The sequence below is a fragment of the Cyrtonyx montezumae genome, unplaced genomic scaffold, assembly GCF_038088225.1.
Source record: "Cyrtonyx montezumae isolate F1298 unplaced genomic scaffold, pur_monq_1.0 scaffold_7, whole genome shotgun sequence".
Lineage (NCBI taxonomy): Eukaryota > Metazoa > Chordata > Aves > Galliformes > Odontophoridae > Cyrtonyx > Cyrtonyx montezumae.
This window is the reverse complement of record NW_027072078.1, coordinates 21,249,517-21,263,801: the sequence shown is the minus strand read 5'-3', so window position 1 is coordinate 21,263,801 and position 14,285 is coordinate 21,249,517. Positions and strand designations below refer to the sequence as shown.

The following is a 14,285-nucleotide window of genomic DNA, read 5'->3' as shown; positions in this document are numbered from 1 at the left end:
ATACCTCTGTGGAAAGGGAATAGGGAGAAATAGCCGTATGTCATTTGGATGCTTTTTCCTTAACACGTGGTTCAGATTTACTGGAAAAGGTAGGTGTCACCTCTACCATAGCCATGGTGAAGCAGTGCCAGTGTCTGCCTCCATCCCTGGGAGCTGCATGCAGACACTAGCTCTTCAGATGTCATTACCACAGCTGCCCCAAGTGAGGAAGAGGGTGGTGGATGAACAGGAGTTCCTGTATCTATTTGAGCCTGTTCTCCTGCCTTTAGTAAACACTGGGAATTCCAGAGAGAGCCTAAGAAATGTGTTTACTGAGGGGAAAAGGTGACAGCAAGTAACTCAGTTCCACAGAGTGGCTTATGGTGGTACAACTCCAAATGTCATCAACTGTGCTCTGGTTCAGTTTACTTTGTGCTCAGGAGCCTCACTGAGGAGCAAGGCCAGAACCTACAAGGTTCTGTTTTCCCGTGGGCAAACTCTCAGTGAGTTATATGCTTAGCAGCACAGCCACACAAGACAAGATCTTGATGTACATCTTGTTTAGGCAACATCATCTCTGAGCTGGAGGAAGACTCTCTTGTGTGTTGGCCCTGGAGATTTACTTGTATCCCATCTTCCCTCCGCCTTTGTAACCACAAGTGCAGCCTCTTCCTGCTGGCTACGCCTGCGTTCTTTGTTTCAGAACAGAGTGGTACACCAGAACCCTGGAGAGAGGAATTACCACATCTTCTATGCTCTGCTGGCTGGTGTGAGCGGGGAGCTGAAAGGTAACTCTGTTTTCTGGGGTACTGCTTAAACCCCTCTGCAGTCCAGCCTGTAAAGCCTTGGTAGCAATGGGAAGTAGTGGGGACTGTGACTAGTGATAGGTGCGTTGAGAAAGCACAGAAAATAATTTCTGTTCTTAGGCAAATTGTTCTTCTCTGTCTCCCTTTCTATTCTGGCATCCCAAGCTGCTTCTCTTCCACTGTCTGTAGTGCATTTCTACCTCTTGATCATCCTTTTCTTCTTTCTCCATAGATCTTTCCTCTATTCTTTTTGTAAAGGGAGATCAAATCTGTAGGTAGTATTCAAGATGTGATTGTGCCAAATATATGTGCAGAGACCTAATTCAGATTTTATGTTTTGCACTGTGTTCCTTCTGTGTAATTTTCAGCAATCAGTTTTTGATTGCTGCTCAGCACTGAGACATGTTCAGAAATCTTACTGTGGCTTTCTGAACTGTCTCAAGTGGTGTGAGTTAATTTAGAGGTCATTGTCCATTGTATATATAGTTAAAGTATATATACAAGTTAAGGTAGACTTTTCTGTATGCTTAACAAGATTGAATTTAATTTTTTTTTCTCTTTTTTCCAAGTCAGTTCCATATTGAAATGTTCTTCTGTGTCTCTGCAGGCAGACTGGGGCCTGACTGTTCAAAATAATTTTGCTTACTGTCTGCAAGCTTTGTTCCTGCACTCCCTCTCACCCAGTGCATCCACTGTCTAGGTGTACCCTTTGAGCCGTATGGAATCTGTTTAGATGAACATATTGTGGTGGCTGTACCCATTGTTTTAGGGGACCAAGATCATAGAAGGAAAAGACCGTTTGCTAAATAAACTCTTGTCTCTCTCTTCCCCTTCTTCCTTCACTGTTGCAGAGAGCCTCTCCCTCGCTGAGCCAGAGACTTATCGGTACTTGAACCAGTCTGGCTGTGTGTGTGATGAGAACCTGAATGATGGAGAAATGTTCAGTAAGGTCATGGTGAGTTCTCCAGAGCTTCTAGGGCACAGTCTCATGGGCTAAGCGTGCTGCAGGATCTAGACATCACAGACATAATTGATTTGCCCTACACTAAAATATGGTGTTCAGCAAACTCAGCTGCACCTGCTTATGGTAAAAACAAGGCTCAGAGTGTTTTTAGTGTAGAGGAATTGGAGAGTCTGGGAAGTAGTCAAGGATGAATCATAATTTATAATGATGGAGACTCTTGGGAATATGAACCACACCTCTCTGCCCCATGATTCCCAAGAGCTCTCTACATGTTCTGATCCTGGAAAACACATTGACCGTTCAAAGGAGAACACTTAGGCCTAACGGTAGCATTCACCAGAGATATTCTAGTTGTACCACCCCTGCAAATGGCATATTCTGAAATGCCACACAGATTTCAGTTGACATCTGTAACTACCAGAGGTTGTGAGTTTTATCTGGATGAATATGCAATTCATGTTTAGTTTGACAGGTGGCATGACATCAGCCTGAGGGCTCTAGTAATGTAGGTGGAACCAATAGGCAAGGTGAGAAGAGGCAGCTTAGGATTTCAATAGCTCCTGCTTAGATGTGATTTAAAGGAAGGAAATATCTCCAATACAACAGAAAATTTCAACGGTATGTCATTTATACTTCAGATGAGGAGAGAGCTCAGGGCATAAGTGTGGTGGTTCCATTGTACTTTGGCTGTATCTACAGCCAATGCTGGCTGTGTGTTTTTTTTTGTAGACTGCCATGAAGGTGGTGGACTTCAGCACTGAAGAGATCAGAGACATCTTCAAACTTCTTTCTGGCACTCTTCACCTGGGAAATGTGGAGTTCATGACAGCTGGTGGGGCCCAGGTTACAACCAAAGCAGGTAAGTGGGATCCTCATGACTTGGTCAGCCATGTAAAACCCCCCATAAGACCCCAACCAAGTTTACTCTGCAGTTCTTTCTCCCTATCCTGGTCAACAATGCCTTTGCCAGAGGATTCCCTGCAGTTTAGCCTTGCCTCCGTTGCCACAGGAGGAATGGCTTCAAGCACCAATATGGTTTAGTTGGGCTTTAATACTCAAACTGAATCCACTGTCTCACAAAAGAGCAAGAAGAAATAGGAGCAAGGAGAAGTTTTAGTTTGTAGCAGAAGTGCTAAGTCACAGCTTGAACCAGTGATTGAGCACTTGGAAGGCAGAACAAGACCAGGGAAGCTCAGGCACATGCAGTGCACATGAGTGACTGGAAGGGTTGAAGCCAGGATCCACCCCTTCCCAAAACTCATTTAAGGTTTGGCAGTGGAGGTAAGGATATTTCACTGGAGATCTCTGTATGACTGAGGCTTTCCAAAGGTAAGCAGATTTTCTTCCTTTGTTTCTGTGTCCACAGCTGCTCCATTTGGGCAGCTGAAGGCTTTGCCACCCCATTATTATTGCTGTATGTCCCATCGCTTTACAGTGTTACATAGATAAATCTATTTCAGATTTTCCTCTGAAGCTCCTGCCAGTCTGCACTCTGTAACAGATAGCCAGCCTGAGCCGGGCTGACAAAGGGAGTTTCAAGACAGATAGAAGTAATGAATATATATTGTGAATGCTTTAAGTCTAAAATTAATTTCCTCTCTTCTGGACATGCAAGCTTAGCAATCCCATGCTGCACTATTGTGGCTAATTTAGGAAATGTATCTTCCCACTCAGTGAATGTTTTGCTGGTGCTGAGCTTCACCCAATGTTCTGCTCTCCCTGTTGTCAGCAGAAGGGCTGACATTAACAAGTGTCTGTCTGCAGCTCCTAATGAGTATTGATCCTGTTTTATAGTAGGTATGTGAGTATGCAGCTTCAGGTGTGTCAAGAAGAATTGGGTAAAGGGTTTTCTCTTGCTGGGGATTAATTGCTTGCCTTAGGGAAGTCCCTGGAAACTCCATGCTGAGCTGAAGAATGTGGATTCCTTCCCCTGGTGGGGATCCATGCAGAAAAAAAATGCGTGTCCATCTTTCTTGTTAGTGCTGAACATTGCCAGTGACCTCCTGGGCTTAGATGCCTTCCAGCTTTCTGAAGTCCTGACTCAGAGATCCATGATTCTGCGTGGGGAAGAGATCAGCTCCCCTCTTACTGTGGAGCAGGTAAGTGTCCTAGTGTATTATGCTCTGCTACTTCTACATTTTCCAGGCTTTCTATCATCCACTCAAGTTTAGAGTTCCATGTTACGCCACTCAGCTCTCAGCTGTGTCCTTCAGTCTTTCGCCCTTAGCAGTAGTTAAGGTCACACTGTTGCCTCTTCTGCTATTCAGGCTTTACAGGGAAGGCAATGCACAGTACCAGTTTTAGGTCACCTTCAGTCACCAGGAATTGGTTGTGCTCCTATTGTGCAGAAGTTGCATCAGATGCTTTGTGGTTATTGCATGCGCTCATGCTTTTTGCCCTGAGGAACTCCTAAGTTATGTTGCATTTATTGGAAGGTAAAAACTGATACCAGGTGTTAAGCTTTTACCCCACAGTGTCTTCTTTGTGCATCCACGTGAGCAGAAGAGCTCACCAAACTTCTGTGTATGGTTGTCTCCAAACCTGTACTGTCTGCTGGAGCCAGTCCTGCTCACCTCACATTTCTCTGGCTTGCTGCAGTGTTGTTCCTCCCAGCTGTAACTTGTGGCCTCACTGGTCACTTGAGGGCACTGTTGGTGTTCTAGGCCCATGCATAGATAACTGCAAATCATCTGTTGTCTTTAATAAAAGGCATGACACTGGGGAATGAGGGTTGCTGCTACTAGGACAAAATAAGTATTGCATTATAGCAAAATAAGCATCTGTAATGGAAATCTTGGGCAAGCACAAGACAGCAAAGGGTTATTGATCTGTCCCATGCGCTGGCAGAGAAACCAGTGTTTCTGGGCTCCCTCTGACAGATGTCAGTCCAATCTTTCTTCTGATTTCCAGCCAAAGGAGTTTTATGGCCTCTTTAAGTACTCTTGCTCCAGCTGCACTGGAGACTGGAGCTGAAAAATGGCCTTCAGACAAGGACAACCGTCAGTATCCCATCTCTTCACTTTACAGGCTTCAGTTTATGTGAAGTTTTTCACTTTGTATTCTGTTTTTCTAAAGTAAACAATTAGATTCCTTCAATACTTGCTCATAAGTAATTTTATAAACATCTTCTTTTCCTGCTATAAGTGGATGCCATGGCTCATGGGCCATTGCTGTGAGCCTGTTGCACTGACCAGCAGCCCTGTGGGCCTCTGCAGGCCTTTAGCCCCCATGTGCTGTGCTCATCTCTTCCTACTTGCTGTTGCAGGAATGTGGTGATGCTGCTGCCAAGGATTTCTCCTTCTGTAACGGGCTTGCTGCCCATCTGAGCTTTGACATTTCAGTGGGTTGAACGGATGAACTTGCCTGAAGGCGGGCAGGGCTGGGAGTGTGAAAGGGGCCTTTGAAAATCTCATGCTATGTTATGGGGGAAGCAGCTTTGCTATGTAACTGGATGGGGAGCTCTGGCTCTACTCAGATTCTGCAGCCAGAGGTGCTAGAGGACTTGGGCCCCTTCCCTGTCTTGATGTGTGAGAGAGACCACCTGTTGGAGAGAAGAAATACCTGGAGAAGGCTTGCATGCCTGCGCTTTGAATTATGGAGAAGAGAGGTTGCTGTGCGTCTTAGTCCTTGTGCTGCTGGAGAGCAGATGCTACCCCAGAGGAGAGAGGAAGAGAGTACCAGCAAGATTTGGAGGAAAGGAGGATTCAGCTGGTGTGCCCCAGGAGCAAGCTGAGGGGCTGGGGGGACTCAAATTCATCCAGTCAGGATCTTTACCTTGGGTCTTTCCTGGCTCCCTTCTCTCTGAGATCATTTTCTTTTGTTAACCCTTCTTTTTGGCCTCCTTCCCAGAACCATAAGGCCCAGTTTCTTGATCTGAGTAGCCTGTGTGTGGAAGCCCAGCATATGATCAGCCTCTTATATTGTGGTTCTGTCTCGTGGCTCTCTGTTAATTGAAGGATTTGGGGCACGCCACTTTTACTTAGTCCAAGAGCTATCAAAAAGCACAACCAGCCCATTCCAGTTACTTCTGTTTGAGAGTTCAGAAGTTTAGTTTTGGACGTTCACTCCCACACTTAGACACAATTATCCGTTCCCTGTTAGTGTTCACAGTTTAAGCTCTTTTTTTCTCTTGGTTATGATCTCTGCATGGGATGTAGAATCAGCTCCAGGAAGGTCTCTCAATCCACCCCCTTCTGGGGTACAAGGGTACTGAACCGAGGTATCAGGATGTTCTGTCATTTTGTGCTGTTCTGTCACTGCAAGTACTGGCTCAAGTGGTGCAGATGACCGCTGCAGGCTCTTAGTTGTGAGTTATTTTTGCCACCTTCCCTACTCCGGCACCTGGTCCAACATACATAGTGATTTTTCTGCTTCCTTCAGCCTCTCAAGCTCAGTTACCTGAAGGTCAAACATGGTACGTCTGTGTGTGTCTGGACTATTTGCAAACTTGAACATTGACTATATAAGTCCTGCACCATGTATAATCAATACAGAGGCTGAAGCATCAAAAGAGGAATGGAGGGATCTGAAGTCCTGTAGAGATTCTTGGTGCCCCTTTTGCCTTCTGTTCCCCCTGTGACTTACTGTTCCCTTCTGCATTTACAGGCAGCTGATTCCCGGGACTCCCTCTCCATGGCACTGTATTCCCAGTGCTTCTCATGGCTCATTAGCAAGATTAATACGAAGATCAAAGGCAAGGAAAACTTCAAGTCTGTGGGCATCCTGGATATCTTTGGCTTCGAGAATTTCCAGGTCAGGATTTTGTCTTTCACTAGGTTTGTTGGTTTCGGAGATGTCAGTTGGTGCAGGGAGGATGTTCTGTAAGTTTGCTATCCTTCACAGGATACATAGAGCATTTAGGAGTTGTACACTCTCCTTCCTCTGAGAGATGCAAAGTCTATTCAGATGCCCATTCTTGGTACCTGTGTTTGTGCAGACTGATGTTCAAGGTCTGGTTTGTGACACAAACTCTAAATGTACAGTTCTTACAAGTACATTGTCTGGTTGCACCTGTTTTGCCTGTTGCTGTGAATCTAGTGTGTAATGCTCCTGGTTGCAACTGATGAGGAGTGTATAGTGAGCAAATATTTAGTGACTGCTTTGACATTTCACAGAAGAGAAAGCCCGGTGACCTAACCTTTACAGAATAATGTTTCTTTGCGAAGAAGAGAAATGTGATTGCCTTTAGCATCCTTTACTACCATTTAGGCCCATTGCATTAACCAAGCATGAGTTACAAAAGCTGCTCTCCTGATGGGCCTCCCTATACTGTCTTCCTTGCGTCCATGTGACCCTCTTGTCCCCATGCCCTCTGGCTTTGTTTCAGGACTGCCACCTTCCCTGTAACTGTTGCAGGAGATATGTTCTTGTCCCAGAACTTAAGTTTTGTAATCTTTGTTTCTTCCCATAGGTGAATCGTTTTGAGCAGTTTAACATTAACTATGCGAATGAGAAGCTCCAGGAATATTTCAACAAGCATATCTTCTCCTTGGAGCAGCTGGAGTACAACAGGTGACAAATGGAGGAGCAGGGCTTTTGTTGCTTTTGTGGGTGGTAGAAAATAGGACTTAATTCCTCCTTTGTGCCGTCCAAGCAAGAAATGCAGCTGAGTCTCGGCACAGCCCTGACTTTGGGTGCATCTCGAAGCACCTTCTGTGTGCTCTTTGCCAGCGTAAGTCACTTGTCTCCAAGCAAAAGCTGTCTGTCCTGCACGATTTTGAACCCTCTCCTGTTATCAAATGGTGACCCTCATGAATCTGAGTCTAGACTCAGAAAAAACTCTGCTTAAGCACTGACTTTTGCCTGGCTCTGTAAACACTGTCCAAATCCATTGCATCATGATATGGGTCTCCTGAAAGTTGTGACCCTTTACATACTGAACTCCTTTATTAGACCTGTAAAATCTTTGCCTTGATAGTTATGTCTGAACACACAGTTCTTCCTGTTCTATGCCTTTCTATTTGAGTGCACTGCTCACAGTCAGGCTGGTTGTTTCTGACGCTTGCTGAAGATAGGATCAGAAGAGCAGTTGCATTGTTAGTCAAAAATCCTGTCTTCTCTCCAGCATCAGCTGAAAGTGTATGTCTAAAAGAAAGTGAAAGAACAAAGAATCGTGTCAGATACTTTTTCCTAGTGTTCTCCCATTTTCCTTCCACTTTTTCCTTAAGATGTACCATAGTTGGCTGTGGTTTCATGTGCCTAGTGACTGGCATTCAGTACTGTCCTGTTCCAGGAAGTTCCACAGTCTTTCCGGAAACCCATGCCAGTTTTCAGTGGTCACATATGATGTGACAGGAACTCCCAAACTCATCCACTTATTGCACAAAGAACGGCCTTCTTTTGTTTGTTGTGACTCCCTCTAGTTCTTGAGTTAAAAGAGCAAACCATTAGCCACTGCCCATTCCTCTTGTGTGCCTGTTTGTTATCAACCTTTATTTTGCCATGCCCTCGCAATGTGTACTTTTGCAAAATAGCAAAACAAACTTTCAATTTGTTGAAATGTTGAAAACTGTAGAAAGTCCAGCTTCTTTTTCTCAGCTGAGTAGGAAGGTCTTGAAGTTTAAGCCATTAGAACACATGGCCACTTGCCTTACTTATTGGTAACTTTGGAGATGATTTATCTGAGGTGATATTAAGCAGATGGATTCTTGGTGTGCAAAATGCAAATTCTGTGATGGTAGATATGACAGCTCTTTCTGATCTAGAGATTCCAATGCTGTGAAAATGCCTTTTTTCCTCAGCTAGGAGATTTAAATCAGGCTGCTTCCTGAGCTTAAAGGGCATGGGACCTTCTACACAGTTGTTTTTCTTCTGCAAGTTTCATGTTGGATTGTATTTTGCAAAGTACCTGAGATGCTCTAGATTATCGCAGTTTCTAGAGGAGCCTGCTAGAGAAGCGCTTCATTTCTTGCTCTGAAACAGAAGCCTTTATGTTTGTGAACAAAGCAATTGAGTAGGGTCAGTGAGGGCAAATGAGAGCAGCCATGTAAAAGGAGAAGCTGAATAGGCAATTCATGAAATTCTAAAGATGACAAAACTGCAAGGCTATTTATGTGCTCAGGCCAACTCCACTCTTGCAGGAAGCTCTTGTTGGGAATGGTATCACTGCGATATTATTTTTTCTGATGATTACATAGAAGTTTAAATTCCATGACTGAACTTTGGGAAGGATGAGAGAATTCTATTGTTGACTACTCTTCACGTTATTGTAAGGTGGTATGATTAAAGCTCATTGTTCACAGTACCTGCTCTGCTTCTTTGGGTTTAGTAAGTAGCTCTATGTGTGTTGTCATTCAATTAGACAAGTGATCTGTGACACCTGAGACAACTTGACTCAATGGTGAATGCACTGATTCCAGAAACTTCCTTCAGCTCTGGGAGGTCTTAATGCTGTCATAAGTAATCCAAGAGGCCTTTTGGTAAACATACATAGCCTTTCTGACACACATTGCAAGCACTTAAAGCTGTGAGCTGGTACTTTTGTCATTAAAGCAATGAGGTAATCTGTTCCATTTAGGGGGTAGATAGTTTTTCCCATTCTTAAGAACTGATTCTGGTTTGCTGCTCCCAGCTGTTGGCTACAGGTTTCTGAATGCTTTGGGTCTGCAAATATGACACATAGGCTGGAGGCTTGTAGGGAACACCTTCACTGTCTTAATGCTAGCCTTCACCTGGATGAATGCTGTATCAGAATGGCAGTAAGTAGCTTCACCTGTAGTCTTCCTTGGGCACAGGAGAGCCCAACTACTCCTCAGGCCTGGGAAAGCCATTTTCAGCCACTTTTCTCCTGTAGCTCAGAGCATCAGACCTTCCTTTTCACATATATTTTTTGCTCTTGTCTGTCAGGGAAGGGATAAACTGGGAAGCTATTGACTGGATGGATAATGCAGAGTGCCTGGACCTTATCGAGAAGGTGAGCAACAGTCTGGGACAGATTCCAGGGATCACAATGGTGGTGGCTGATTGTCTTGGGGTCATTCACAGGGGCTGTTGATTTTAAAAACAAGTAGTTGCTTAGATGTTCTTTCCTTTATGACCCACCAGAAGCGTGATCTGTTTTAGCCCTGGTGCCAGCTCAAGAAAGTGTACCCCTGCTTGTTGGTGAGGGTAAGCTTAGAGAGAGTGTTGTAATTTGAGATATGGAGTGGAGTTTAAGTAAAACCTTCATGTGATTATTTTTATTTTTAATAAATAATCTTCACTTCTATTCAGATTGATAAATGTGTTGACTAGCCAGAGTTCTGCTTTCAGCTTGAGCTTTGCTGGATATAACTCGTGGGTTATTGCTCATTGCGTTGTTCAAATCTCTGTTTCTTGGCTTGATGCTGTGCAGTTCAGGCTTCTGCTGTCTGTAAAAGCCTGTCTCTTGTTTGGCTGTAGAAACTGGGTCTACTGGCTTTGGTGAATGAAGAGAGTCGATTCCCCAAAGGCACAGACAACACCCTTCTGGAAAAACTTCACAGCCAGCATATGGTAAGTAAGAAAATAACCCGACAGGCAAATGATCAGTATGTTAGCCCCATCAGCATTTCAAAGCTGAAAGTGAAGGTTTTGTTGATGTAAAGTATGTGCTTTGTGCAGGAAATTTGAAATGCCCTAGGCTCGAGTCTGCAAGTGTTTAATAAGGTTGTGCTGAACAAAAGTAATAAGTGAATGAACCTGCAGATGGTTTCTTGTGCACAGAGAGAGGGAGTGTGCATACTGCAGACTGTGGGTGGAGATCGGACTTTGTGGCTTGGGATGGAGGTTGGGCTCTGCTGCTCTGTGATGGGATGTGGAGCAGCGCTGCGGGCACAGGATGCGGCCGTGTGCCGTGGGTGGCTTTCTTCTGCCGACTGACTCACAGCAGCCTGCTCCAGAGCACGTCACATCTATCTCCTGGGGCTGGGGATGGTTTTTGCTTCATGACTTTTAATGGAAACTCTTATTGTTCCTAATTAGCTACATTCTTTCCTCCTCTTTCTTGTGTTCTGGACACAGGAGTAGGAGGACTTTTTCCTGCAGGTCAAGAAGTTGTCTTGGGGACACAGAATCCACAGTGAGATCATTGTCCTGTCCTTTGGGACCGTTGTCCTCAGTACAACCAGCACTCTGATCATCATAGTAGACAGAGTCGTAATAGACTGAAAAGAAAGCAAATCTAACCCTGTAGCAGGCACTCACATAATAAGTCACTACTTTAACTATAATAGTGTTGGCCAGTAGGTTACCTGCGCCCCTTATAAAGGCTTCATCCCAGCCTGAAAACATACTAATTTATATCCTTTATCAAACTTTTTTTTTGTTGGCATAGATGAAGATATTATCTTTTTTTTTTTTTCTCATGAAGTATTTTTGTGCAAATATTTCCTTTCTTTAGGCTTAAATGGTTGCCTTCAATTCAGTCCACTGTGGCTTTTCCCTTATACTAAAGGTTGAGGTATATAAGAATGCCTGATTTACCTTCTCATTGTATTTTGTGTATTTTAATATATCACTTATATTAATATATTGCTTATTTTGTATTTTCTTCATGAACTGTCCCTACATCTTCAGTCTGTCTCCAGATGGAGAAATTTCAAAGCTCCTCTTTCTTTCTGCTGTTTGTCTCCAAACTCCTCTAGGTGTTTTCCCTATTCTTTTCTGAGATAAATAATCAAACCAGAAGGCAGTTTCCTTGGTAAGAAGGTGCCTGTTTGTTGTACAGCAGCATGAGACTGTCAGTATTATTTTGCATTCTTTTATGCCCCACAACATTTTGGTTGCTATTTTTGGTGATTTCTGTACATTGAGTGGCCTTCTCATTAAGCTGTTCATAGTGTCACCTCTATCTGCTTTGAGGAGATAGCAGTTAACGTGGAACCCCAGAGCCCATAGGAGGAAGAAGAACTCTCTGAGGAGCTGGAGTGCAGGGAAGAAAGAAAAGTGAAGTAGATAGTGGTCTGGAGTTTGTATTTTTAGAGGGCTAAATGTTCTTTATACTGATAAAGTGCCTGTGGTGGGCTGGAAGAGCTCTGGAAAGTGTCTGCTTGCTTGCTGGAAAGCTGTCTGGACCTTAGAGGAGAAAAAGCCATCTTCTTTGTGTTTTCTGTGTATTGCAAAAGGATTAAGGAAGAGGAGCGTAAAGGCTGAGATTTAAGAGAATATGACCTCTGACTCCGGGATGAATAGCAGTAGGGGAGTTGGGAGAAGGAGCTCGGAGAATTCTAGGTATGGATGAAACATACAGACCTAATGGCTGGGGGCTGGGCAAGTGTTTGGCAGTGAAATCCACTTGGGGTTACTAATCAGACAGACCTTGTGGAAATAATCAGAGTTGTAGAGAGCAGGAGCATAGATGTACCATGCACTTGCCTTTTTCTTACTCTACGTAGCCACTGCTGGAGGCAGAATGCTCAGCTGGATGGATCACTGATCTCAAGTAACGTGGCTGTTCTTGCGTGTTTAAGGGTTATCATGTAATCCAAAGAAGGGGGGGGGGTGAGAAGTGCCAGTGAGAGAAAGGAAAATGAGTATGGAAAAAGAGGAAGAGAGATACAAAGAAAGATGCAACATAGAAGAAAATAGGAAATTGTTATGTACCTCTTTTGACAAAGAAAAGACACGTAGGAGTTCTGCTAAGCTGCCATCTTCCCTGCATCCTGATCCCATGTACTGCACCACTTGGTTTGTGTGGAGCTTAGGTTTCATGGGTGTCAGACATGCAAGAATTAACATTTCATCCATGGCATGCCTGCCCAACCTTGATTCTGCAAGCTCTTGCTCACATGAGGAATGCCTTGAAGGGCTGGATTTTTCCATCTTACTGGAATAACATATTTGCAATGTAGATGCAGATAACTGCAGTGCATTTGGTCAGGCTCTGCAACGACTAAGGTCCTTACCCATCTCAGCATTGTCATAGTCACAGCTGAGCTCCTGACTGAGCCTATTTATTCCTGCAGTGACATTGCTGAAAAGCTTTTTTCCTTTCATTTCAGAGCAATCCTTACTATGTGAAGCCTCGAGTGACAGACCATCAGTTTGGCATAAAGCATTATGCTGGTGAGGTAGGTGTTCACGGTGTGTCTGTGAGATGCTTGCACCTGGGTGTGAGGTCATGGAATGTTTAGTTTCTCAAAATGAAGAATCTCTCTGAGCTGTGGGTATGCACCATACCAGAGCACAGGAGGTGCAATAGACTTGAAATAGCTTGTCATTTTCAATCACTATATCCTTCAATTGCACGCTAAGGAAAGGGGTAAGATTCTTCTATGCTCTCATTTGCTGAGTAGTGGTAGCTGGGAGCTCAGGGCACTTTGTGGCACCAGTAATATTTTCTGACACAAATGGAGTAGCTCGCACCTTGCAGAGGATTTCCCTACTTGTTGACTGCAGGCATATCTCTGCAGCTGCTACACTTAGCTCCTGGCTTTGAGGTTGTCTTTGATTGTTTGTTTGTTTGTTTGTTTAAATTGATGGCTAAGAGCCACCTTCTTGTTATTAACTGCTGAGCTCTGGCACTCTTTCTTTGATCCTAAGAATTAAGCTCCTGAAGCGTGCCTGCAGCATTACTGTGTAGCTCTGCTGGAGGTCTTGTATATGGGCATGCTAATGCAGAAGAGTGCTTGATGACTTGTACTGCCCTGTTCCAGCAGCTCTGTCTTTGTTGCAGGTGCTCTACGATGTAAGAGGCTTTCTGGAAAAGAACAGAGACACCTTTCGAGATGACATTTTAAACATGCTGAAAGACAGCAGGTATATATGTCCCCTTTATGCTTGAAAGGAGCCCACGTCTGTTGGACTGGACTTTTGGTTTCCCCTCTGCTTGTTAGTGGGGAGCTCCTATGGTGTGCTTCACCCTTTTCCTGATCCAACCTGAGCCGCTGCTGCAAGACTAGGCACTGTCCCCACTTTTATACCCCAGGGCTGCAATGTGACCTTAGAGAAATGAGCTGACTTAGACCTCGAGCAAGGCCTGCAAGGCAGAGATGGGACCTAGCAGAAAGACAGAGGTGGTAGACCCCAGAAATGTTTGCACTGTGGTTCCGCCATGAGCCTATTACCAGAGTCCATACAATTATTGCCTTTGATCTCTAGGCTGATGAGGCTGTTTCAGGATTGTGTCTGCCCTGCTGCAGAGTTTGCACTCTGAGCAGCCCGACACAAACCTGAGGGAACTGAGAGAATGAGCTGCTCTTGATTGCCTTACTCAGACAGGAGCATTTGGGTAATATTTTACACAGGGCTTGAAGCCAGAATTGTGGTCACCATTGTACAGCACTGCAGAAGGACTCGGGGTATTTCAACAGGCCAGAAAGGGATCTAGAAGCAATCATAACGATCACAGTGCTTGTGCCATTTTGTAAGAACCTGTCTAAGGAAAAGTAAAATGGTGTAGAAGAACCCACAGAGATGACTTACACTGTGAGTAGCCCTTGAATCCTTCTGGCTTCAGAAAGGCTGTGCTTGCAACAATATGAGCATCTCTTGAGAACCATAGGAACAGCCACAAGAGCTGTTCTGGAGGTGGAACAGTACAGTGTAGGTGGAATACCTTCAAGGTGCTTCTCACTGTG

The 14,285-nt window shown here is 44.4% G+C and overlaps 1 protein-coding gene across 1 annotated transcript in view; it reads left to right on the top strand.

The window, feature by feature from the left end:
* Positions 1-14,285, top strand: part of LOC136057954 (unconventional myosin-X-like) — a 68,473-nt gene that overhangs the window by 16,633 nt on the left and 37,555 nt on the right. The window contains exons 7-17 of the mRNA XM_065751073.1: positions 76-89; positions 683-767; positions 1,637-1,740; positions 2,479-2,608; positions 3,730-3,848; positions 6,355-6,501; positions 7,160-7,260; positions 9,595-9,661; positions 10,129-10,221; positions 12,708-12,776; positions 13,382-13,464. Coding sequence (XP_065607145.1) covers positions 76-89; positions 683-767; positions 1,637-1,740; positions 2,479-2,608; positions 3,730-3,848; positions 6,355-6,501; positions 7,160-7,260; positions 9,595-9,661; positions 10,129-10,221; positions 12,708-12,776; positions 13,382-13,464 — 1,012 coding nt within the window. The remainder of the gene's footprint in view (positions 1-75; positions 90-682; positions 768-1,636; positions 1,741-2,478; positions 2,609-3,729; positions 3,849-6,354; positions 6,502-7,159; positions 7,261-9,594; positions 9,662-10,128; positions 10,222-12,707; positions 12,777-13,381; positions 13,465-14,285) is intronic.